Source organism: Mobula birostris, chromosome 1 (genome assembly GCF_030028105.1).
Source record: "Mobula birostris isolate sMobBir1 chromosome 1, sMobBir1.hap1, whole genome shotgun sequence".
Lineage (NCBI taxonomy): Eukaryota > Metazoa > Chordata > Chondrichthyes > Myliobatiformes > Myliobatidae > Mobula > Mobula birostris.
The window spans coordinates 184,690,130-184,717,640 of NC_092370.1; the positions used below are offsets into that span (position 1 = coordinate 184,690,130).

The window sequence follows — 27,511 nt, forward strand, 5'->3', positions numbered from 1 at the left end:
TAAACCACAGGAATTCTGAAATTGTTAGCAGCTATTTATTATTTATAATTTGTGGTTGATTACTTCACCCACTGCCTCTTCCCCCTCCTTCTATGTTGTTCTTCTCAGTCATGAGGTGGGTCAGCCTATTTACATTTTATATTTGCTCAGGTTATTGGATTTTATTTCAAAGATATATGGGATCAAATGCTTCATTTCCAATTTATTTTTGTAGAAATGTCGGGTGTGCAAGATGCGTGGGGCATCAATAGGCTGTGCCATTAGAAAATGTCGGAGGAGCTTTCATTTTCCTTGTGGTGTGGAGAATCAATGTATTTTCCAGTTTACAGGACAGTTTCCGTAAGTTTAAACGTTTTCCAAATGAACAGGTACAACTTAATTGCAATCATCTTTTGCAGTTACGCCCGCTTCTCAAACTTATTCCAACCCACTTACTGAAAACCCTACTTATTTTCTGTCACCTATGTTATCTAGTATTTTTCATGGCACCACGTTTTTTCAAAAGTCTTCCTTGACTGCTTTACAAACCTGCTGTCCTTATTCTTTTCAAATGATATCCAGCTCTTTGCTTCTTTGAAAACAGAAGCCCCATCACATTTCCTCTTTTGTCTTTTAATTTTTTTTTTGCTTCACAAACTGATGTTCATCTTTTCTGCAGATCAATTTGAATTCCAGATTTCAACATTAAAGTAGCCCAAGACACTGTCACAAATATCGTCACGTGTTGTCTTCTTTGAGCAGAAGGTATAAAGGCTTCAAGTCCCATGTCACCAGATTCCAAAGCAGCTCCTTCCCTTCAACCATGTGTGTCTTGAACTAACTGGCAAAACCCTAATTGTTAGTTTAGCAATGCTATGACCACTTTGCACTAAAATTGACCTTTTCTTTGTTCTAATTGTTCTTGTTTCTTAAAAATTGTGTAATTCTATGCAGTGTCATTTTACTGAAAAGCAAATAAATGCAACTTGCTATGTGGACAAGGCTATTAATTTTAAAGTTTTTTGTTTGGGGGAGGGGTGTCTCTATGAATTACACCAGCATGGCGGCATTTATTGCCTTTTCTTGAGAATGTTTGCTTCAAATAGAACAAGTTTTCCCCTGGGTATCATATTAGTCACCCTTAAAATTGCAACGTGAACTCAAGAACCTTTTCCATGTTTTTTAACTATTCTTGTTCAATTATTTATATATATATATATAGAATAATTTCAATAATGATTAGTTGGCGAGAAACAATATTAAATAATTTAAAGGAACAATATTGACAAGTGTGATCATGTGAGTTTGGATCACTTGTAGAACTCAATAAAAAGTCAATTTACTGAAATAGCAGTCTTTTTAAAGAGCTAAGATATTTTGACAGGCAGGGGAAAAAACAAAAACAGATTATTCCAGTAAGAAAAGAATGAGTAGAGGATAATTGCACACGAATTATACAGTGTTGATTACCAAGCTTACTTGATTTGCAGCCAGAGACCAGAGTTTGAATTCAGGGCATCTGACAAATTTCAATTCAAATAATTTCAACCTGAAATTAAAAAAAAACTTACTGGAGAAATGACTCGCTCTGAATTAGAATTAGATATTAGAGAATTAGATGTGGAGTTCAGAAGACTGCAAAGTGCTCATTCACCAGATGAGGATTTGTTCCTTGAGCTTGAATTGGGCCTTTTAACAGTACAGGGAAGCTACAAACATGTCAGGGTAAGAGTGAGATGGAAAATTAAACTGGCAAATAACAGGGAGATGAAAGTCATTCTAGTGGACTCAGTGCAGATGTTCTATCAGTGGTTATCAAATTTTTCTCCAGGGTAGAGATACCACATTATTAACTCTGAATGTAGTACACTAAAATAGAAACAAGGCAAGTTGCTTTATTTGGTAGGATTGGTGGGTCCCCAAGTGGTGGAAGAGATGATGTAAAAGGAAAGTTTTTACTTCTCCTGTGCTTGTGTGGGAAAATCCTTTATGCAAACCTTGTAAATTGAATTAATAGTGTTCCTGTTCCTTTAACCTTCCAGGTCTTACTGTTGGGAACATAAACCTGTACAAAAGATACCATGTGCATCCATATGGTCAGGCAGTTCTAATACATGTGCTGTCTGTTTAGAGTCCATTGACCCTCTTCCTTCCTATGATGTCTTAAAGAGTCCTTGCTGTAAAAATACATGGTTTCACAGGCAATGTTTGCAGGTGAGTGAAAGTTAAAAAGAAAATCGTGATCTGTTCTTGGTATTATTTTCAAAATACTGCAGATTCTGGAAATTGGAAGAAAAACAGGAAATTGAGGAAGGTACTTTGCAGGTTAGCAATACATGTGGAGGCAAAAATGGAGAGACTATTTCGGGTTGATAGCCTTTGATCAGAACCAGGATAAAGTTTAAAAATGATGGAGGGTAACACTCCTTTGGGAATGTTAAGAGTGAAAAACATCTCACTGGTATTGGAGAAGATGATCTATTGAATTGGAAGCACGTAAGGTGGAGGAAGAGGCTTGAAGGCATCCTGTTTTTGTTCTGGGAGGGGAAGGGGGGTACAGAAAGTAGTGAGAGCTAGGAAATTAAGCATGATTGAGAGCCCTGCTGATTATTGTGGAGGGGAAACTATAGTGTAGGACAAAAGAATTTATCTCATAAGTACTGTTGTGGATGAAATTGTCATCAGAGAGGATATGTTGGAGTGGCAGAAACTGGAAAATGAAGCAGGGTCCTTGCATGATCGAGCGCAGAAGGAGATGTGTTCAAAATAGTTATTGTGGTCTACAAATTTGTAATGGATATTGGCTGTTAATCTATCCTAAAATGAAGTCAAGTTGAGAATAATTCAATTGTTTTTCTCAGTACGTCAAATATATCATTCAGTACTGAAGGCATTTTCATTGAGTCTTGTGCATTATTGCAACCTGGTTGTTTCTGACTCCTTTTCAAACCAATATCCTTTGTTGCTTTTTTACATCTTTATGCTTTTCCATTCCCCAACTTGCTTTTTGCTTTCCAATATTTGTACCTCATTAATATGGACCAAAGCCTTTTACCAACGTGTATCCTTTCCCACTGCAACATTCTTCTGACTTGCGATGAATTTTCACTCGTGTTGCAGTATGCCCCACCAAGGTATACTTAATTTACCTATTATTCTTATTTAGTTTACCTATTATTCTCCTCTATCACATGGTATACTAAGCTACCAGCCTTGTCACGTTCCCTTAAAGTTATAATTGCGACCTGAAAAAATGCTGTCTTTACCTGTAATTTTTATTATTTGTTGCTGAATGTAATTGTTTTTTTTGGTAGCATCAGGCACTGAGTGCTGGAGTGTTCTTCTTCAAGTGCACCATCTGCAGTAATAAGGAAGACTTCCAAAAGGAGATGTTGCGATTGGGGATCCATGTACCAGAAAGGTATGTTTGCATTAATCAGTTAAAGTTTTTGTTGTGCTTATTAATTATTAGGGATAATTCTTTATCAATGATAATTGATGCTTATGTTAGAATGCTGTTCTTGGACTAAGTTCAGCATTCAACATCATAATTTCCCCCTAGGCTCGACAAGAAGCTCAGAGACCTTGGCCTATACCCCACCTTGTTGGATTGCCAGTGGGTGGTAAAGATGGGCACCCTCACCTCTACCCCTCTGATCCTCAACACAGGAGCCCTGCAGGGCTATTTCCTGAGCCCCTTCCTCTACTCCCTATACACCCGTGACTGTGTTGCCAAACACAGCTCCAATCTGCTGATCAACTTTGCAGATGACATGACATTGATGGGCTTTATTTCCAACAATGATAAGACAGCCTACTGAGAAGAAGTCAACGTCCTGACAGTGGTGCCAAGAAAACAACCTCTCCCTCAATGTCGAAAAACGAAGGAGTTGATCATGGAATACAGGAGGAACAGAGACAGACTAGCTCCGATTGACATCAGTGGGACTGTAGTTGAGGGGATGAGTAGTTTCAGGTTCCTCAGTATACAGATCACCAAGGATCTCACCTGGACTGTACATACCAGCTGTGTGGTGAAAAAAGCACAACAGTGCCTCTTTCACCTCAGACAGCTGATAAAGTTCGACATGGGTCGAACTCAGGACTTCCTACAGAGGCACTATCGAGAGCATCCTGACTGGCTGTGTCACTTTCTGGTACCAGAACTGTACTACTCTCAATCACTGGGCACTGCAGAGAATGGATGTGAACTGTCCTCTGTTCAGGACATTTACAGCAGCAGCTGCGTAAAAAGGGCCCAGAGGATCATCAGGGTCTCCAGCCACCCCCCAACCACAAAGTGTACAGCTGCTACTGTCTGCCAAACAGTACTGCAGCATTAAGGCCAGGACCACCAGGCTCTGGGACAGCTTCTTTCACCAGGCCATCAGATAGATCAATACACATTGATCTGATTGCATATTTGACTGTACATACATGTATACAATCTTAGTGTTTGGGCAATATCCTCCCACATTTCCCCAATTTATTACTTGTATATTGTGATGAAGACGAAACATAAAAATTTTTTACTCCCTTGGATGAAAGAAATGAATAAATACAACACAAGAAAATTTAAGAGGAATAGGCGTGATTGCACAGCACTGACTTTAATTTATAGTGATTCTTCCTCTTTTAGTTCCCATTATTTTAATTATGTTGCATCATTTCCCTCACTTTACAATAATAATTTGACTCGACCCTTTATTCCACTGGGAGAATTTAGGTTTTTTTGATTTTCCAATTTGAATGCCTGGAGATGAAAACAGTATTGCAGTTTTGAATCTAGAAAGTGTTGATTTTAGATATTTTATGAACTTGTATTGCTCATTGCAGAAAGCCTGTCCTCATTTCCACTCTTTATGCAGCAGTACTTGTTCCTCTATTACCAACTGTTTCATTTCATTCTATGCAGGGATGCTTCCTGGGAACTTGAAGAAAATGCATTTGCGGAATTGTTGCACCGTTATCACCGATGTGACGCAAGAAGATGCCTCTGTAAAGATGGACGAGAATATACAGAACCTGAAGGGTAATATCCTGTTTATTTTGCATTTTAAAATATCTGATGTTAACCAGATGAAATTAATTTTAAAAAGTCACAACACTGAATTCCTTAAAACAAAATAAAATAGGGTTTTGAGTAAAACTGTTATTTTCTGATGAGGTCTCTAATTAAATCTCAGTGTATATACACTACACATGGAAGCTTGCTGTAAGTATGAAATTGAAGTGATCTGTTTTTTTTAATCCGTGCCTAACTGTTCCTTCTCAAATGGTTAATGCCTCTGGATTATGAAATATTTACTTGGAATGTCTATCAAAAATCCAAGAATTCTACTCTGAGCTGCAGACTTTTACCCAGGTAACTGCAGAAGTTTAGGACTGCTAAGTGGAAGACTAGTGTCTTGAATACCCACATAATTGATTATAATCCTTGGGCAGTTGCGTTCCAACATTGGACTCCTGGAGTCCATTAGCGGATGGTGATAATATCCACAGATTCCATAGCACTTAGACCAGAAAACCTGCCTGTTAGTGTTGCACTAGGTGTGTCTTGTTCATCTTAATGGGGGGGGGGGTGGAACATATGGAGAGAAATCCAGTTACAAGATCATTTATATCATGTACTTAATTTACTTACATTTAATTATTTTTTAATGTCCTTGTTATTTAATTTTTTAAAAATTTATTTCTAAATATAAATGAATATTAGAGGCATAAATATTTATTCAACTTGACAGATTTAACAGGTCAGCCTGGCAGCGGGATGAAACAGGATGGCAAAGTAATAGGGTGGGGCTTGCTTCAAGTAAGTTTGGGTTTTGAGGGTAGACAACTGAATGGATATTCAACTTGTGGGTCAGTAAAATATCAGGCATTTACTCTGGGAGGTTATCATTTGAGAAGTAAAGTGTGCTTTTGGTACTCTATCATACTTGAGAGTTCAAATCTTACAGTCATACAGTGACATAGCCAATTAACCAATCGCGACTAGAATATAAAAGCAAGGATGTAATGTTGAAACTTTATAAAGCACTGGTGAGGCCTCATTTGGAGTATTGTGAGCAGTTTTGGGCCCCTTATCTCAGAAAGGTTGTACTGAAACTGGAGAGGGTTCAAAGGAGGTTCACGAAAATGACTCCAGGATTGAATGGCTTGTCATATGAAGAGCACTAGATGGCTTTGGGCCTATATTCACTAGAATTCAGAAGAATAAGGTGAGACATTGAAACTTATCGAATGGTGAAAGGCTTTGAGAGAGTGGATGTGGAGAGGATATTTCCTATGGTTGGAGAGTCTAAGACCAGAGGACACAGTCTCAGAATAGAGGGGCATCCTTTTAGAATGGAGTTGAGGAATCTTTTTAGCCAGAGAGTGGTGAATCTGTTGAATCCTTTGCCACAGGCAGCTATGGAGGCCAAGTCTTTATGTATATTTAAGGCAGAGGTTGATAAATTCTTGATTGGGCATGAAGAGATATTTGGTAAAGGCAGGAGATTGGGGCTGAGAAGAAAATTGGATCAGCCATGATGAAACAATGGAGCAGACTCGATGGGCCAAATGACCCAATTCTGCTCCTATATCTTATGGTCATCCTTTTAATCTTTTGCCAAAGTTTTTATTCTTTGTCCCCTCATCTATGATTGAATCTGCTAATGGGAACAGTTTGCCTCAATCTGCCATTTTTAAACCGATCAGTCATGATGTTGTACTTCATTTTTGCTCATTACTCAACCTTGTTTCTTCTCTAATCTTAGAGGTACAATGCATCATCCCTTGAACAGTTCTGGTATCTTTCATGCCCACTTTAAAAACTTCTGTGTTCAGTCCAGAAATTAATTTCTTATATTTTTTGCACAGATTGAATAAAATATCTTTGCTTTTGTTCTCGCTGGCTCTTCATGATTAATATAGCACAAAAAATCATTTTCTTATATGCTTATCACGTGCAGCGATATGTTCAGGTACATGTATACGTCTCTGTCTCTGAACATCCAGACCATAGCACCTTGCAATTCTCTCTCTCAGATAAATTCATTTTGGCTGGATGTTCACCAGCTTGTCTGTTTTCTTCCTGTATATTCTAATCTCATTCGTTGCTATGCTTATAAGATTTCTGTCATCTGTAAATGTGTCAATGCTGTTGTGCGCCAATACATAAGTAGCTTTTGATTCATCCCACTTTCCCTTTGTTGCAATGCACCTATCTGTTATTCCAGTCAAAACTGGGATCACCCAGTTTCACCAACACAGTTCTTCATTTCTGTAAATTCCTGAACATCTGTTCCTCTGCTCTCCTATGAAGGAGCCCAATGTATAGGTTCCATTCTGGCTTCCAAGTAATTGTGAATTCTATACAGATCTCTCAAGAAAATCTCATCTCTAGCACTGTGTTCCGCAGTTAGCATTGGCACCCGCTATTTTCTTTTTTCCTTTCTCCTGTGGTTTCTGAACATGCATGACAATAAGTGCTTAATCTTGACATGTTTTTGTAAATCACAACTTCATCTTAATTCTTATTCACCATGATTCACAAAAGTGGGTTTAAAAAGCATGTATGCATGTTTGTCTTCTCCCAAAGTATCCATTTCTTTTCCCATTTATCTTCATGGTAGCGTATCATTTAGCGTGATACTGTTATAGCACGGGGCATTCTGTAGTTCATAGTTCAATTCTGGCACCATTCTGTAAGGAGCCTCTATATGTCCTCCTCGTGGAATGCATGGGTTTCCTCCACAGTTCAAAGATGTACTGAGTAGGTTAATTGGTCATGGTAAATTGTCCCATGATTAGACTAGAGTTAATTGGGGTTCTGGGGTTGCTGGGGCTGCATGGCTTGAAGGGCCAGAAGAGCCTACTCTGTGTTGTATTGCTAAATAAATGATCTCTCCCATTCCTTTGTGCACCTTATTCCACTTTTTTTTTTTACAGCATATGCTGGTTTTTATCGTCCATTATTTTATTTGCTCCCAACCATGTGAGTGAACTTCTCTCTAGAACACCAGATCTAGTCCTATTACACAGCAGTTATTCTGCATGAACAAGTATCTCTTTCCCCAGAATTGGTCCCAGTGCTGCAAAAACCTGAGGTTTTTCATTTATATATTTTAAGCCTGTGTTATTTTTGCCTGATCTTCCCATTTCAGTGTAATGACAGTTTAGTTAAACATAAGTGAGTTGGAAGGAATACAGTGAAACCTAGAAATTCAGTACTCAGAGGCAGTTCCATTGTTTGGGGGACCAAAAGGCATTTTTAGAACCATCAATATGAGTGAAAAGGATGCCACTGAGATGTTGCATTTTGCCAGTGAGATGAAGGAGAAGAAGTATAATCAAAAAAAATGAAGTTGACAGCAGTGAAGAAGTCTTCAGCTCAACAAGTCAAGGCCAGCTCTGTGCAAGAACAGCACAGCTAGTTACACTGTCCTGTTCTAACCTTGTGGTCTGTAATTTTTTTTCGACTAATCCATTTTCCTTTGGAGCACCACAAATCTCAGCCATATTATCACTACCTATCAGTCATCAGTATGACTTGCAGTAGAAAGGGAATAAATTTAAAAAAATACAATATCAATTCTGGATTATTATGAGTGCCACACACTAACTAAAAGGCATCACTTCTGGTAGTCCACCCTGGAGTCACAGAACACCACAGCACAGCCCTGTGGCCCATCTAGTCAGTGCTGATCTATTAATCTCCATAGTCCCATTGACCTGGACCTAGACCATAACCCTCCATACCCCTCCCATCCATGTACTTATCCAAATTTCTCTTAAATATTGAAATCGAACCCACATCCGCCACTTCTGCTGACACCCTCTGAGTGAAGTTTTTCCTCATGTTCCCATTAAACATTTCACCTTTAATCCTTAACCCATGACCTCTAGTTCTGTGCAAACACGAGGAAATCTGCAGATGCTGGAATTTCAAGCAACACACATAAAAATTGCTGGTGAATGCAGCAGGCCCGAAACGTTGACTGTACCTCTTCCTATAAATGTTGCCTGGCCTGCTGCGTTCACCAGCAATTTTTATATGTGTTACCTCTAGTTCTAGTCTCCTCCAACTTCAGTGGAAAAAGCCCACTTGCATTCACCCTATCAATACCCCTCATAATTTAGTATACCTCTATCAATTCTCCCCTCATTCTCCTAGGCTCTAGAGAATAAAGTCATATCCTATTCAACATTTCTCTATAGCTCAGGTCCTCAACTCCTGGCAACATCCATGTAAAATTTCTCTGCATTCCTTTAGTCTTCGTAATTTTCCTGGAAGTAGGTAACCAAAACTGCACATAACACTCTAATTTAGGCCTCACTGACATCTTCTACAACTTAAATATTAACATCTGTACTTTGATTTATGAAGGCTAAAAGCTTTTTTTTAATGACCCTGTCTACCTGTGACACTATTTTCAAGGAATTATGGATCTGTATTCTCAGATCCCTCCATTCCGCTGCATTACATGGTGCCCTTCTGCTCACTGTGTAAATTCTACCCTTGTTTGTCTTCCCAAACACCTCAGACTTGAGGACATTTAATTCCATCTGCTGTTCTTTAGCCCATTTTTCCAGCTGGTCCAGATCCCATTGTAAGTTTTGATAACCTTCCTCACATCCAGTATGCCCCCAATCTTGATGTCAGCTGTAAGGACTCCTGAAGACCTATTGGAGATTATGTCTCTTGCTTGTGTGAGGCATGCACCCTGACAGTTCCAGCTCTTCCTCCCCTGTGGCCATTGCTGTCCAGGATGCACTTTTTTCCATTTGGAATGGCACCCCTTGGAAACTGTGGTCAGGCTTTGAAATCCTGAACTTGATCCTGTCAGTTGGAAGTGTTTCCTCCATACATTGTATGTCCCAATGGTCTTGTCTGGTACAGGAATTGCAGGTAATAGATCTCAACTACCAATACATAATGTCTTTTATTTTGTTTAGATACCAAATAGGGCTTCACCCCTTCTTTCACCATATTCCTCCTCCTCTTGGTGAAATCTGCTCTTTGATTTACCGGAATCCAGTTAGATATACGCTACTAGGATCTCAAGTTCTGAATTAACATGATAATTGTAGGTAACCGTTTCTAGCTGACCAACTATTTCACTAAGATTGCCAGGCTGCTTGTTTGCTAATAACACTGCAAGTGAAAGTTTAAAAAAAAAATGTAATCTCAAAATTTAATTAAATTTCTGAATGAAATCTCCCACTTTCAGTTTTTCTTGCCACTAAATTGCTGTTCTTTACAGTCAAAGCAGCAAATAGCTTGGCATCACTGATATCTATATTGTACAGCAAATTAGTTTTTTAAATTAACTTTAATGCATTCGCAACATAATACATTTTGATAAAATTAATATTTCTACTTTACATCTTTAATGCAAGATGATTTTTTTTTAAATCAATATCAGTGGTGGCTTAAACTTTAGTTGTACCACACCTGGTTATCAAATGGAAAATTGTGCTCAGAAGAATGCAGTTTGTGAAGAGTCTTATGAGCTACAGAAAGTAGTTCTGCAGATCATCAGTGTTCTTTTTCCCCCTGCTTCAGAATTCCAGGTGCCTATTGAGAATATTTTACAGCAACATTTTATGCAGTCTCCAGCACAGGTGATACAGTTGGAAAGTTGTTATGCTTAAATGCAGTTTGAACAAAGCAGGTCCTTTTTAAAAATAATTTAATTGGAATATTAATCCATATATTTTCATGCTTTTCCAAAATGGTATCTCCTTTTTCAATACCATGGGGTGCACAATGGTTGTAATTAACCCAAGTTTGTGTGTTGCCCCATCTCCTTTTTCAGAAGATGTAGATTATCATCTTCAAATACCACAGCTCACAATTGCTGAAACCATTACATACAAGATTACTGGAGATGAGGAATTCACTGAGGATTTGTGGGTTGAAACCATCCAATATCCATGTTGTGGGAGGTGTGCATGGTTGTTAAAGTCAAATCTGAATAAAACTCGGGAGACTAGCTTCTTATTGTCACAACAGTTTACTGCGCATTCTCCTGCAGGAGTTTGAGACCCAGTTGTCAAAGGGAAGGCATGTCAGTGCTGCCAACCATCTGACAAGTGGACTCCTTTAGTCAGGTTACAGCGGTATATTTATACATAGTAAGTCCCATACATTACTGTTGCAAGCTGTTAGAACTGGTAAGCCCACCAAATCTGTTGGTGCAAAACTTAATTACTTAGAGAAGAGAGTCCGCTAAATCAAGGTTTGATTACAGATGGATGTACTGTCCAGTCCTTATCAGTTATTCCCTTTGCAAGGTCCTGACTTAATTACAGACGGATGTTCATTCCAGTCCTTATCATTGAGTCCTCCCTTCCCCTAGACAAGCGAGGGCACAATATCATTTATCAATTTTCAATGTCTCTCTGCTAATTAAGAAAAAACTCGTATAAGTTGTTTTTTTTCTAACTGCTGAGGACAGTTTACTTCAGTTCAAAATTTCCTATTCAGTCCCAATTATTCTTTCAGCCAGAGGTTACTTAGGTTCAAAATGATTTTTTTATATATCCTCAATTCCTCATGGTCACAATATAATTGCAAGAAAGAACTAAAGTGGATTCCAGTTAATTGGACCATTGGTTAATCAGGGCAGCCACTTATTTGGAATGACTCTTAAAGGAGAAATTAATCAAGAAAATGCTCCGGATTCCCTTCATTTATTTGGGACAATATGCTGCTAAATTGGTACATGATATTGCTGCTGAACAGTTACTAACTAGTGTCAGTCACATACACTTGTGTGGTCGTTGGACATTACACCGTGCCTAGAGCGAACAATTTTTAAATAGCATCAGTTGTGTGGGTTTGTGTTCAAAAAGCTTTGATTTTTGTAACTGATTGTGAGAGAGAAATAAGCAGTTAGACAATTCAGAACCATTTTGCTCACTGTGCTTTCAAACATTCCTGCTTGGAGCTGCCAGAAACAGCCAGGAGTGAAAATGAACGATTTCACTACTTCAGATTAAGATCTAAGAAGAATTTGGAGACATCAACAATTATCTTGAATATTACAATTAAAATGAAGATTTGGATGATGCAATTGTCAAGGCGGTGTCCATTATCTGCACTAGGTGTCAGCACTGATTTTGTTCATTTACAGTCAATCAAAAAAACATTGCAGCATACACTGGATAACTTGTTATCTATTAGGAACCAATACAGTTTTATAGTACTGTACTCTAGTAGTATTGGTCTTTATTTCATTTAAATATATAATTTTGAAGGCTGTATCAATGGTGGTGATGAATTAGCATACAGTAGGGAGATTGAAAATTTGGCTGAATGGTGTAATAACAATCTCTCACACAATGTCACTAAGACCACAAGACAAAGGAGCAGAAGTCGGCCATTCGGCCCATCGAGTCTGCTCTGCCACTTTATCATGAGCTGATCCATTCTCCCATTTAGTCCCACTCCCCCGCCTTCTCACCATAACCTTTGATGCCCTGGCTACTCAGATACCTATCAATCTCTGCCTTAAATACACCCAATGACTTGGCCTCTACTGCTGCCCGTGGCAACAAATTCCATAGATTCACCACCCCCTGACGAAAAAAATTTCTTCGCATTTCTGTTCTGAATGGGCGCCCTTCAATCCTTAAGTCATGCCCTCTCATACTAGACTCCCCCATCATGGGAAACAACTTTGCCACATCCACTCTGTCCATGCCTTTCAACATTCGAACTGTTTCTATGAGGTCTCCCCTCATTCTTCGAAACTCCAAGGAATACAGTCCAAGAGCAGACAAACGTTCCTCATATGTTAACCCTCTCATTCCCGGAATCATTCTAGTAAATCTTCTCTGTACCCTCTCCAACGTCAGCACATCCCTTCTTAAATAAGACCAAAACTGCCCACAGTACTCCAAGTGAGGTCTCACCAGCGCCTTATAGAGCCTCAGCATCACATCCCTGCTCCTATACTCTATTCCTCTAGAAATGAATGCCAACATTGCATTCGCCTTCTTCACTACTGACTCAACCTGGGGGTTAACTTTAAGGGTATCCTGTATGAGGACTCCCAAGTCCCGTTGCATCTCAGAACTTTGAATTCTTTCCCCATTTAAATAATAGTCTGCCCGTTTATTTTTTCTGCCAAAGTGCATAACCATACACTTTCCAACATTGTACTTCACTTGCCACTTCTCTGCCCATTCTTCCAATCTATCCAAGTCTCTCTGCAGACTCTCCGTTTCCTCAGCACTACCGGCCCCTCCACCTATCTTCGTATCATCAGCAAACTTAGCCACAAAGCCATCTATTCCATAATCCAAATCATTGATGTACAATGTAAAAAGAAGCGGCCCCAACACGGACCCCTGTGGAACACCACTGGTAACCGGCAGCCAACCAGAATAGGATCCCTTTATTCCCACTCTCTGTTTCCTGCCAATCAGCCAACGCTTTATCCACGTATGTAACTTTCCCGTAATTCCATGGGCTCTTATCTTGTTAAGTAGCCTGATGTGTGGCACCTTGTCAAAGGCCTTCTGAAAATCCAAATATACAACATCCACTGCTTCTCCCTTGTCTAGCCTACTGGTAATTTCCTCAAAAAATTGTAATAGGTTTGTCAGGCAGGATTTTCCTTTAAGGAATCCATGCTGAGTTCTGCCTATCTTGTCATGTGCCTCCAGGTACTCTGTAACCTCATCCTTGACAATCGACTCCAACAACTTCCCAACCACTGATGTCAAGCTAACAGGTCTATAATTTCCTTTTTGCTTCCTTGCCCCCTTATTAAATAGCGGAGTGACATTTCCAATCTTCCAGTCCTCCGGAACCATGCCAGAATCTATCGACTTTTGAAAGATCATCGATAATACCTCTGCAATCTCCACAGCTACTTCCTTCAGAACACGCGAGTGCATTCTATCTGGTCCAGGAGATTTATCTACCTTTAGGCTATTCAGCTTCCTGAGTACTTTCTGTATCGTAATTGTGACTGCGCACACTTCTCTTCCCTGCTACCCTTGAGTGTCCGGTATACTGCTGATGTCTTCCTCAGTGAAGACTGATGCAAAATACTCGTTCAGTTCCTCTGCCATCTCCTTATCTCCCATTACAATTTCTCCAGCATCATTTTCTATCGGTCCTATATCTACTCTCACCTGTCTTTTACTCTTTATATACTTGAAAAAGCTTTTATATCCTCTTTGATATTATTTGCTAGCTTCCTTTAATAGTTATAATTTTTTCCCTCTAAATGACCTTCTTGGTTTCCTTTTGTAAGGTTTTAAAACCTTCCCAATCCTCTGTCTTCCCACTAATTTTTGCTTCCTTGTATGCCTTCTCCTTTGCTTTAACTTTGGCTTTGACTTCTCTTGTCAACCAGGGTTGCATCGTTTTTCCACTCGAAAATTTCTTCATTTTTGGAATATACCTGTCTTGCACCTTCCTCATTTCTCGCATAATCTCCAGCCACTGCTGCTCTGCTGTCGTTCCCGCCAGTGTCCCTTTCCAGTCAACTTTGGCCAGTTCCTCTCTCACGCCACTGTAATTTCCCTTACTCCACTGAAATACTGACACATCAGATTTCGGCTTCTCTTTTTCAAATTTCACAGTGAACTCAATCATGTTATGATCACTGTCTCCTAAGGGTTCCTTCACCTCAATTTCTCTAATCACCTTCGGTTTATTACATAATACCCAATCCAGTACAGCCGATCCCCTAGTGGGCTCAACAACAAGCTGTTCTAAAAAGCCATCTCCCAGACATTCTACAAATTCTCTCTCTTGAGATCCAGAGCTGACCTGATCTTCCCAATCTACTCGCATGTTAAAATCCCCCACTATTATCCTAACACTGCCCTTCTGACAAGCCTTTTCTATTTCCAGTTGTAATTTGTAGTCCACATCCCTGCAGCTGACCAAGACCAAGGAACTGATTGTAGACATGAGGAGAGGGAAACCAGAGGTCCATAAGCCAGTAATCATTGGAGGATTAGAGGCAGAGAGAGTCAGTAACTTGAAATTCCTGGGTGTCACTATCTCAAAGGACCTGTTCTGGACCCATCATATAAATATAATTGCAAAGAAAGCACAGCAGTACCTCTACTTCCTCAGCAGTCTTTGGAGATTTGGCATGTCATCAAAAACTTTGGCAAACTTCGATAGATGTATGGTGGAAAGTGTGCTGACTGTCTGTATTGTGGCTTGGTATGGGAACACCACTGCCTTTAAGTAGAAAAAACAACAAAAGGAAGTGGATTCGGCCCAGTACATCATGGGTAAAACCCTCCCAACCATTAAGTACATCTACATGATCTACATGAAACGTTGCAGTAGAAGAACAGCATCCATCGTGAAAGATCTTTGCCACTCAGGCCATGCTCTTTCCTTACTGCTGCCACCAGCAAGAAGGTGCAAGTGCTTCAGGACTCGCAACACCGGGTTTAAGAACCGTTACTACCCCTCGACCATCAAGCTCTTGAACAAAAGAAATTAACTACACTCACTCTACTTCTGGTGTTTCCACAACTGATGGACTCACCTTAAAGACTCGTTATCATGCTCATTACTTATTGCCATTTTTTATATTTGCATTTGCACAGTTTGGAGTTGATTGATCTTATGTACATTTTACTGTTCTATAGATTTGCTAAGTATCCCCGCAGAGAAAGAATCTCAGGGTTGTATGTGGTGACATGATAATACTCTGATAATAAATTTTACTTTGAGCTTGGAACTTTGTTTCTCAGTTAAACTGAGTAATAAATTATGTATTTAACTGAAATACAGAACAAATTAGTTATCTTTTTTTGTTACTTTTTAACTATTTCCATGAAACTTCAGCTAATTAGGGCAGTCGCTCAATTGAGCCAAAATGTACTGTTCCTGATTGTCTCAGTTAACCAGAATCCACTGTATCTCTGATTCCTTCAGAGCCTGCTACCTCAGACTTTGAAGTTCTATCACACCAATAAGGGCATTTTAACCACCAGAAACTTCTTTTCTGTGTGTTGTTTTTCAAATAAATCATTTTGATACCAAACAGAAATATTTTTTATCAGCTAATGTAAGCACACTATATTTACTGAAGTATGTTATCTCTCAACAATCAGAAACGTACTAATAGAGTTTAGCTATGCAAGTAATGTAGATGGATGATCTCGTTAGCTTTACCACATAGTTGTAAAACCTATAGGCCAGAATTTGCAGTTAGAAACAAGTTGCCACATTTGTTGCTCATCTATAAGGTGCTTTCCCTGCAGAAATTTGCTGAAAGAATCTTGCTGCAGCAGGAGTAGAGATTGGGCCTTCTACAGCTTTGGTGGAGTGAGGCTGATCTACAAAACACAGCTGAAGTACGGAATCCGGCTTATCCAACTATTTGTGACATCAAATAGTTAATAGTTCTCAAACTACTAAAATCTCAAAGTTTTAAATTTTGGAAGGGGTAGAGGTAAATTGGCATTTTAAATTAATTAATTTTAAAATTATTAATATATTAATAGTTGCAACTATGCTAATCAAGTAAGGAATAAACAGTTTTATACTTTTATTTAGAATCAATATCATAATTGGATCTAACCTTTCACAGCTCGTTAAGTAATTGTTAATTAATATAGTAGTTGGGGGACCTCCTCAATTTCATGTGCCCTCTGCCCTTCCTTGCACCCCATTTAAGCAAAATTGGGGGGGGGGGGCAGGGAGAACAACAAAAAGATGTCTTGACAACACCTTAGGGCATGCATATTTGTGCAGAAATTGCAAATGTGCCTGTTATTCGTACTTTTAAAAAATCCATTCTGTTTCAGAGTGGAGTTGCCCATAGCTTTTGGAAATCCACTAGGGAAAGGGACAGTGTTGCTTTATTGCGACTTAAATGGAGGACTAGTTTCAGTTCAGTATTTTCAAGTTTGACTAATTTAAAACCTCTGTTATTTCTGGAAAATATAAAAATAATAGAAGTAATGCTATAAAGTACCGTACTTCAGTGCTGTCTCTTGTACACGTTGATATTATTAGATTTATTTTGTCTTGAAAGCTTTGGAGGATATAAAACACCTAAACTCAGTTTCAATTATGGAAACTACTGCTACTCACCTTTGGTTTCGCATATAATCCTGCTCACTTCTACTCAATTCCAGTAGATACTGATCACATGTATTACCATGTCATGCCCAAAGGAGCAGCCTGTATTATTATCTCTGTATAGCTGCCTTGTTGTGTATATCAAGATTCAGATTTGTTTATTGTCATTCTTCAGCACTTGTATGTAAAGAAAAATGAAATGATTGTTACTCTGTATCTAATACAGCATTAAAATACACAATAAGCATAAACAGCATAACAAAAAAGTGCAAATATAAATAGGAAAGCAATCCTACAAAACACATTGCACAAGTAACTTGTGTACATGAAATGATTTTATGTCCATGCCACCTAGTGACACTAGGTGAAGTGTATGTAGTGGTGGTGGGGGTAATGGATGGAGGTATTGATCAGCCAGATGGCTTGGGGGAAGTTACTGTTTTTGAGCCTGGTGGTCCTGGCATGGATGTTACAGAGTCTCCTCCCTAATGGAGGTGGGACAAACAGTCCATAAGCTGAGTGGGTGTAATCCCTTATGATATTGCTGGCACTTTTCCAGTGCCTTTCAGTATATGTGTCTTTGATGGCAGTTAGGCTCATGCCAGTGATGAGTTGTAGAGTCTTCCTGTCTTCTGCAATGCAATGTGTATTGCAATAATGCAGTTTTAAAATTGTTTTGTCACTTCTATTTTTTGAGGAGATGCATCATTTTGGCAGAAATACATTTTAATATTCTTATCATATTGATGGATATAGATTATTAGTTTGTCAAATGAATGCTCTGACTCCTAAATTAAAGGCTGGAAAAAAATAATTGGATTCATCCCAATGATTGTCTTTATCATAAAATACCAACCCTGTTATTTCCAAATTAGGGAATGTTGATCTGTGCAATATATTTTAGATGGTATTAATCTATAGTTAATATTTTCTTGTTTAACTTGCATAATTGTACCAGTTGCAAGTAACCCTAGTCACTGATTTGCATGTTAGAAAATAATTAATTGGCTTTAATTTATCACACAGTTAATGTAATGAAAAATATTTTTGAAAGAAATTAATAACAGTACTTTTTTCAGTAAATGGGACATTGTACTTTGTAAGTACTGTGGCTCCAGTGGAACTCATCAGGCCTGTTCATTGTTGGCAAGCTGTTTGGAAAGTTGGGAGTGTCCCGAGTGCAGAGAGATTGTGTACAAGTCAGGTAATTTACAAATAACATTTCTACTTAAAGCATGAAAATGGCTAAGAAGTTGCTTTCGTCAATTCTAGGTCATCACTTGTTTTGATCTTTCACGTTACTGAATAAATGGTCTTGAAACTTGTATGGAACTTTATTCAAAGAACTTCTTAAAATTCAGTCAGATATATTCGCACTGTAGTTATCCTCCACTATCATGTGTAGAATTGCAAGATGTGTCTGGTCATGTGACTCAGTAAATTCTTGTCACTTCTCCATAAGCTACCTCTCACCATACTTCGTTTTATCCTAATTGGACTCTAGAAGTGCTTTATTAATCATAAAATACACTGAACCATTGTGGGTTCATTATAGCTACCATGTTAAAGTATTGAGTAATGCAGGAAGAACTCAGCATTTCAGACAGCATCTAGATTCATTAGTGACCATCTTTGGGATCTCATTTTGGATTAAATGACAAATATTACCTCTTTGGCAATCACTTCTCACCTTGCTGTTTTAAGCAAACATTCCATGTGGATCCAAGCTTCCAAGGAGCACCACAAGAGAAAGCACCACATAAGCAAATAGAGGGGCTCTAAACAGTTAGTATGGAGAACTAGGCATCAAATTAAAAAGGAAAATTGAAAACACCTTTGGATAATATTCTAAGCCACATGTATGTTGACACAGAGGGCAAATAAGATTGGTGAAATGAATGCAGGCCTTAAGTACTGATGGAAGTGAATTCCTGTTCATCAGTGCTGGCCCCAGTGGTCAAGAAAGTGGGAATGGCACATTACAACAGTCTGTACTTGAGTCATGTTGGAATCAGTGAAGAAAGAGAAGTAGGGAGGATTTTAAACTAAATAGTTAGGAGCAAGGGATCAAAGAAGATATGGTAAATCAGTAGAGAAGCTAACAATGATGGAACAGATAGATTGAGGGGAAGGAATAGAGAATATAACTATAAGAATAAATCAGTGGGTAAAGCTAGAGGTTGCAAAACTATATGTGGACACAAAATTCAGAACAAAAGAATAGAAAGTGCAATTAGAAATATGATCTGATGACCATTACAGAGACATGATTGCAGGATGACAGACTAATGGCTGAATATATAAATATTGAAAAATTGTGATTTAAATCTAATCTGGCTAAATACTCATCAGTCATCAGCAGAGATGTTCACCAAAGCTCCTTGATGAACATGGTCGATGGTAAACACTTAAGTGATTGGAATAGTCCTCAAAGAATTGTGGTTGTTAAAGGTCAATCATTCCAGTTCCAGGAATTTTGCAGCAGGAATTCTTGAGGGCAGTGTCCTAGCTCCATCCATCTTCATTTGCTTCAAAAATGGCTTTGTATGATATGATTGAAAACAAGGATGTATGTATACAGGGACAGAAAGATACTTGTACACAACTCAATTCAAGTTTATGTGCTGGTATAGTAAGCAATTAGAAAGGTGAACAAGATGTTCACCTATATTGTAAACAAATTTCAGTATAAGAATAAACACACTTTGCTGCAATTATATGGAGCCCTTGTGAGACACCACCTAAAAAATTTGGTAAATGTCTCCTGATCTAAAGAAAGCTATGTTTCTATCACAGGAGACTCAATGTAGGTCACCAAATTGATACCTTTAAGGAGGGAGTGAGCTGATTTGGTGCAAGAAGAATTAGTTAATTTCAATGAAACATAAGATTCTTAAGTTTTATAGGGTGACCTTCAATCATGGTCTATTAGGCATTTGGCAAAGGCCAATAAAAAGTTGTGAAGTGACCATTGTGGGCACAGCCATTCTGTGAGTGATCAGGCTTTGGTTAAAGAAGTGACACAAGAAGGGGTGAAGGCTTGAAGTGAGTTTCTAGTGAGTTTTTTTTTCTATTAGTATGTATCTAGTGCAGGGAGAATGGGTCCAGGTTTAGTGGTATATTTGTAATGTGAAATATGGGAAATCTGGGAGACCTCCAGTCTCCCTGATAATTACATCTGCACAAAGTCTATTGAACTACAGCTCTTTAGAGACTATGCTAAGAAACTGGACCTGCAGTTGGATGACCTTTGGATCACATGGGAGCTGCAGGGAGGTATTCACCCTTAAGCAGCAGGAGACAGGTAGCTAGGTGACTGTCAGGAGAAGGAAAGGGAATAAGCAGCCACTGCAAAGTAGCCCTGTGGTCATTCCCTCAATATTAAGTATAGTGCTTTGGATAGTGTTGGGGGTTTGTGGGGTGTTACCTACTGGGGAAGCCGCAGCGACCTTGTCAATGGCACTGAGTCTGGCTCAGTGGGTGAGGGGAAGGGAGTGCAGCAGTATTAGGGTATTCAGTAGTTAAAGAAGAGTACAGGAGATTCTGTGGATGTGAGAAAGACACTCAGGTATATGTTGCCTTCCAGGTCCCAGAGTCAAATCGGGTCCACAGCATTCTATTGGATGAGGGTGAACAGCCTGAAGTTGTGGTACATATTGGTACCAATGACATGGGTAGCAAAAGGGTTTGAGGTCCTGAAGGAGAATATAGGGAGTAGAAAGCTGAAAAGCATAGTCCCCAGGGAAGTAATCTCTGGATTGCTGCCTGTGCCACGCGGCGGTGAGAGTAAGAATAGGTTGATTTGGCAGATAAATGCGTGGCTTACGAATTGGTGTGGTGGGCGGGATTGCAGATTTCTAAATCGTTGGAATGTCTTCTGGGGAAGATATGACCTGTATAAAAGGGATAGATTACACCAGAACTCAAGGAGGGCTAATATCATTGCGAGTAGGTTTGCCAGAGCATTTGAACTAATTTGGTAGGGGGATGAGAACCGGAGTGATGGGGCTGAGGATGGAGTAGTTGATATACAAGTAAGATGCAATGTATTGTTAGACTGAGGAAGGACATGCAGATGATAGGACAAAATTGCAGTCAAGTGCATGAGTTGAATTGTTACAGGAGGACAAAATTGAAAAGGGTGATGAAGACAGGACTGAAGGAGTTACATTCGAATGCTTGCAGTATACAGAATAAGATAGGTGATCTTGTAGTGCAGTTACAGATTGGCGTGTATGATGTTGTGGGCATCCTTAAGTCGGGGTTCTAAGAAGATCGTAGTTGGGAGCTTAACATCCAAGGATACATATTGTATCAAAAGGGCGGGCAGGTAGGCAGAGGGGGTTGGATTGGCTCCGTTGGCAAAAAATTTATTCGAATCCTTAAAAGAGCTGACGTAGAATTGGAAGACACATAATCCTCGTGGGTAAAGTTAGGAAAATGCAAGGGTAAAAAGACCCTGATGGGAGTTATATACAGGCCTCAGAACAGTAGCTAGGATGTGGGGTACAAATTACAATGGGAGAAAAAGCATGTAAAAGGGGCAATAATAGTCGTGGAGAATTTAATTATTCAGGTATATTGGGGAAAAATAAGGTTGGTGCTGGACCCAAGAGAGGAAATTTGTAGAATGTCTGTGAGATGGCTTTGTAGAGATGCTTGTGGTTGAGCCTACTAGGAAGAAGGCAATTCTGGATTGGGTGTTTTATGAACCGGATTTATTGAGCGAGTGTAAGGTAAAGGAGCCCTTCGGAGGCAGTGATGATAATATGATAACATACACCCTGCAGTTGGAGAGGAGAAGCTAAAGTTAAATTAGTATTACTGTGGAGTAAAGAGAATTACAGAGGCATGAGAGAGGAGCTGGCCAAAGTACTTTGGAAGGGGACATGAGCATAGATGACAGCAGAACAGCAATGGCTGGGGTTTCTGGGAGCAATTCGGAAAGCACAGGATAGATAAATTCCAAAGAAATATTTTAAAGGATTGATGAAATAAAGGGTGGCTGACTAGGGAAGTCATATCAGCATAAAACCAAAAGAGAGGGCTTTAATATAGCAAAACTGAGTGGGATGTTAAAGGATTGGGAAATCAACAGAAGGCAACTAAAAAGCCATAGAGAGAAGAGGTGAAATATGACGGTCAGTTAGCCAATAATATAAGAGGATGCAGAAGTTTTTTTTCAGATATATGAAAAGTAAAACAGAAGCAAGAATAGATGGCAGACTGCTTGAAAATAATGCTGGAGGGGTAGTAATTTGGGACGAAGAAATGGCAGATGAACTGAATAAGTATTTTGCGTCAGTCTTCACTATGGAAGTCACCAGCAGTATATCTGAAGTTCAAGAGTGTCAGGGCAGAAGTGAGTGTGGTTGCTACTACTAAGGAGAAGGTGTTCGGGAAGTTGAAAGGTCTGAATATAGCTAAGTAACCTGGCCTAGATGGACTACACCCCAGGGTTCTGAAAGAGATAGCTGAAGAGATTGTGGAGGTAAAAATATATAGATCTTTCAAGAATCACTAGAATCTGGAATGGTTCTGGAAGACTGGAAAATTGCAAATGTCACTCCACTCTTTAAGAATAGAGGGAAGCAGAGGAAAGTAAATTACAGGCCATTTAGCCTTATTTCAGTGGTTGGGAAGATGTTGGGAATCCATTATTAAGGATGAGGTTTTAGGGTACTTAGAGGCACGTGATAATATAGGGCAAAATCAGCTTAGTTTTCTTAATGGGAAATATTGCCAGACAAATCTGTTGGAATTTTTTGAGGAAAATTACAGACAGGATAGACAAAAGAGAGCCAGTGGATGTTGTTTATGTGGATTTTCAAAAGGTATTTGACAAGGTGCTGCACATGAGGCAGCTATACAAGAGCCCATGGTACTATAGGAAAGATACCAACATGCATAAAAGATTGGCTGACTGGCAGGAAAGAAAGATTGGGAATGAAGATGGACTTTTTTGATTGGCTGCCGTGGTGTTCTGTAAGGGTTGGAGTTGAGATCACTTATCTTAACATATTTTATTGATTTGAAATACAGAATTGATGGCTTTGTGGCCAAGTTTGAAAATCAAATCACCTTACAAAGATAGGTGGACGGGCAGTGAAGGAGCAGGAGTCTGCAGGACAGATTATGAGAATGAGCAAGGAAGAGATGGGTGGAATATAGTGTAAGGGAGTGTATGCTCAAGCACATTAGTAGAGGGAATAAAGGTAGACTTATTTTCTAAATGGGGAGAAAAAAGGTGCAAAGGGACTTTGGGAGTTCTCCTGCAGGATTCCTAAAGGTTAACTTCCAGGTTGAGTTGGCGGTAAGGAAGGCAAATGCAATGTTAGCATTTATTTTGAGAGGACTAGAATATAAAATCAAGGACATAATGCTGAATCTTTATAAAACATTGGTTAATCACACTTGAAGTATTGTGAACAGATTTGAGCCCTGTATCTAAGAAAAATTGTGATGACATTATAGAGGGTCCGGAGGAGGTTCATGAGAATGATTCCAGGAATAAAAGGGTAACGAGAAATGTTTGGCTCTGGCCCTATACTTGTGGAGCTTAGAAGAATGAAGGGGGATCCTGTTGAATCCTATTGAAAGGTCACAAAAGAGTGGATGTGAAGAGGAAGTTTCCTGTAGCGGGGGAGTCTAGGACCAGAGAGCTCAGCCTCAGAATGGAGGGATGTCCCATTAAAACAGATGAGAAGGAATTTCTTTAGCCAGAGGGGTGAATCTGTGGAATTCATTGCCATGGATAGCTTTGGAGGCCAGGTCATTGGGTAGATTCAAAGCAGAGGTTCTCGATTAGTAGGTGCGTCAAAGGTTATGGGGAGATGGCAGAATAATGGTGTTGAGAGTGTTACTAAATCAACATTGTGAAATGCTGGAGTAGAATCGATGGGTTGAATAACTTAATTCTGCTCATATTTCTTATGGTCTTGTAGATAATCTTTATCTGGCTGGATTGTTGTGAACAAGAGTCAGTATTGGGATTGAGATGAGAAGAAAACCCATCACTAGAGAACAGTGAATCTTTAAAATTTTGTACCTGAGTGGGTACATTATATTCAAAATAAGGTCAATGTGTTTTTAGCTAATAAAGGAATCACAGGAAAAGCTGTTAGTTGAGGAAAGTGGCAGTCCATTTACACTGTAACCATGATTTTACTGAGTGGCAAAACAGGCACAAAGAATTAAACAACCTATTCCTTTTGTTTCTAATGTTATCTGCACCTTATTCACTTTAGCCATCCAACTTCCTTGAAGTTTGTTATAAAAATACTTCTGTTTCTATTGTGCTTGGTCTTTACTATTGTTGTATATGAATAGTAGATTATTAAAATTGAACAATCTAGTAGATTGTAAAGAATCAGTTTTTATTAGATTTTGTAAAAGTGCTAGATTGAACGTTTTCAAATTGTCTTATGATTTGTCCCATAGAAAAATTAAGGAAACAAAGCCAAAGTTCGGGGTTAAATTCAAGAAAGAGGAAATATAAAGAAAACCAGGATTCACTCCGTTCACCCAAGTGTCCAAGGTTATCAGGTGGAACTCTGAAAGAATGCAAAAATAGGTTAGTACTGGGCAAAAATTCTTTTTCTGTCTTGGAATTATGAAACAAAATGACAGAACTTGATTAACTAAGGAAGATATCCTAATCCTATCGATATCCTAAATTCTACTTTCTGTAGATCACAAATATTTGTTTGCTTCTTGTACTCTCCTTGCCCTTCAAATCTCCCACTCCCATTTTGCATCTAATTCTTTCTATCCTCCTATCACTGCTCATCTTTGACTTTGATGCATTTGTTTTCAGCAAAACCTTCACTATGTCTACACTCATCATTTTTTAATGCTGCCTAATGTCCATTCAAGGGAAAAAGACTGCCAGTATTCAGCCATCTAAATGACAATAAGACAAATGCTTTAATGAATGTGTTCTCCAAGTTCAGAGGTCCCAGACTTTCCAAATGGTGGGTGACGTGGCATCTATCAATGCATCATTGCTTGACTGTATGGGCTTTCAGCACGAAGCTCTATCATGTTAAACAATCTACCCAGGAGATTTGCTTTTTAAAATCCAAGGCTCTTTCTTTCAATGCGGATTCTGGAGTTATGAAAATCAAGCCAAGGGAATTTTAATTTAGTTTATTTTTCTAGCTTTAACTCTCGGTAATGTATGTGGTTTACCAAATATTATGAGACTACAGATGCTGAAGTTACTGGGAGCAACACACAAAACACTGGATGAACTCGGCACAAGATTCCTTCCCATAGATGCTGCCCGACCCGCTGTATTCCTCCAGCATTTTGCTTGTGTTACAAAAGGCAGTTTAAATAGCTTGGTACAGACTAGATGGGCTAAAGGGCCTATTTCTGTTCTGTACTTTTCTATGACGACTATGTGCTAAGCAGCTCAGGCAGCATCTAATGAGAGAAATGAGTAATTGGTGGTTTGGGCTGAGATTCTTCTTCGTGACTGTAATAGAAGAGGGGAACTGACCAATGTGGAAAGTTTAGTACAGTTTTAGGGGGCTGAAAGACTTTGGAAAATTGGAGGGAGGACAGCCTGAACAACATAAGAATAATAATTAAATTACTTAGTTTAATTTCACAATCTGGCTACGGATTAGAAGACAATTACAGTTATTTCTTCAACTGATTTATAAGTGTTGCATTCTCTGAAATATCCTGTTCATGTACTAATGCCATTATTTAGTAAGTTCATGTTCTTGAACTTGTTCTTCATTCCTCAAATTCAGTTCAGTACCTTATCCTTGAAACTTTTTTTTCATTTTTAGTGTCTAAATCAAATTTCTCTTTGCCAATGAATGCAAGTGGTAGAATTCAATCTGATGATGTAGCATAAAGTTAAATGATTATTACAATTTAGAAAATGTTTCACAAACATACTGTTTTTTAAAACATTGCTGCAAATTAGGAACATAAGAAATAGGAGCAGGAGTGGGCCATGTGGCCCGTCGAGCCTGCTCCACCATTCGATAAGATCATGGCTGATCTGGCCATGGACTCATCTCCACCTATCTGCCTTACCCCCATAACCCTTAATTCCCCTACAATGCAAAAACTTAGACACTAAAAATTAAGCTTTGCCTGTTGGGTTATTAACCAGTCTAAGTCCTTCTACCTACTATTAATTTTTCCCAAGCATAATCAGCAACTGATATTTTACAGCGTCAATGGTATTTTAAAATTTTGGTATTTATTTCTGAGACAATTCACCCACATTTGGAATGCACAAAATTATGGATTCTAGTTCTGTGAAATGTAAAGCAGTAAGCAAACATGGCTCAGTTCTCCCCAGGGTAAGTAATAATCAGAATATCCTTTGCAGAAGAAATTTTGATGAAAATAACGCTTTCAGTGATAGAAATAATCTCTCTGAAGTATATTACATTTAGCTACTATCACACTAACTAGAGAGACTTGATTTGTAAAGAAGTTTTAGGGTAGAGTTTGAATTTAACTGAGCATTAGGACTAGATTTTTCTTTGCTGAAGTTATGTAATCTCCTTGGAGAGGCAAGGACTGGTTGAAGGAAGGGTAAAGCTTCATTACTTCAGGAGAACTTCAATCCCCTTGTTAGCCATTTCATTCCATCAGTGAGTTTAAGGTCCTAAATTTCTGTTTTAATTGTTTCTTGACTTAAAGGTTAAACTTGTGATCTGTTTGGAGCTAAAGACTATTGGTCATTAGGATATCTTTCACTTTTGATATTTTAAGTTGTAAAATGTTAAAAGACTTACTAAGGAGTTGCAGAGTATTTCATGAAATAATACATGATGAGACATAGTTACTTTACCAACTTCAAACTTGCAAATATTTTTTTTAACAGCCAAATATTTGCAGCAAGACCTCTTGCAAGCATTTTGAAGGAATTAAGGTCGCAAATCAAATCGAATGTCATCTCAAGAATCAAAGTTGACAGAACAAACATCTGGGAAGGAGCTTTGAGAGAGATGAAAAGAAAAGTATTTAATCCTGCCAGCACAATTTGTATTCAATATTCAGATAAGGCTGGAAAACCTCAAGAAATGCCTGACATTGAAAACCCTCTTCGTGATTTCTTTAATTTGCTCATGCATCATCTTCAGAATTCAACTCTATTTGATGGTCTGATTACCTCAAAGAACTTAACTCTCAATTCTCAAGGTTAGACATTTTTCACATATAATTCATGGATGTGGTCTTTATTTTTTTTGTTTTACCATTTGATTTTCATGTTGTACAAGAAAAGATGAAGAATTAACATTAGTTGTAATTTGAGTTGACTTTTGCTTGGACGTTTTGCCCAAAATCAGATCCTAATAAAATACCCGAGTGGCTCTACAATTCACTGTTAAATGGAAATGAACTTTAAATTCATTGTAGAATTATATTTCGACAGGTAAACTGAAACTTTATGGATCTCAAATAGCAACCTCTTAAGTATCAAGTACAACAGAGCAT

General features: G+C 38.6%; 1 protein-coding gene across 4 annotated transcripts in view; it reads left to right on the forward strand.

Annotated features, from left to right (window-relative positions):
• Positions 1 to 27,511, forward strand: part of g2e3 (G2/M-phase specific E3 ubiquitin protein ligase) — an 80,461-nt gene that overhangs the window by 31,085 nt on the left and 21,865 nt on the right. For 2 of the 4 annotated variants that reach the window (XM_072267185.1, XM_072267186.1), the window contains 7 exons: positions 215 to 339; positions 2,022 to 2,193; positions 3,294 to 3,400; positions 4,895 to 5,011; positions 18,121 to 18,245; positions 24,482 to 24,614; positions 26,898 to 27,214. In XM_072267185.1, coding sequence (XP_072123286.1) covers positions 215 to 339; positions 2,022 to 2,193; positions 3,294 to 3,400; positions 4,895 to 5,011; positions 18,121 to 18,245; positions 24,482 to 24,614; positions 26,898 to 27,214 — 1,096 coding nt within the window. The remainder of the gene's footprint in view (positions 1 to 214; positions 340 to 2,021; positions 2,194 to 3,293; positions 3,401 to 4,894; positions 5,012 to 18,120; positions 18,246 to 24,481; positions 24,615 to 26,897; positions 27,215 to 27,511) is intronic. The other 2 variants (XM_072267200.1, XM_072267192.1) reach the window with 1 other exon arrangement.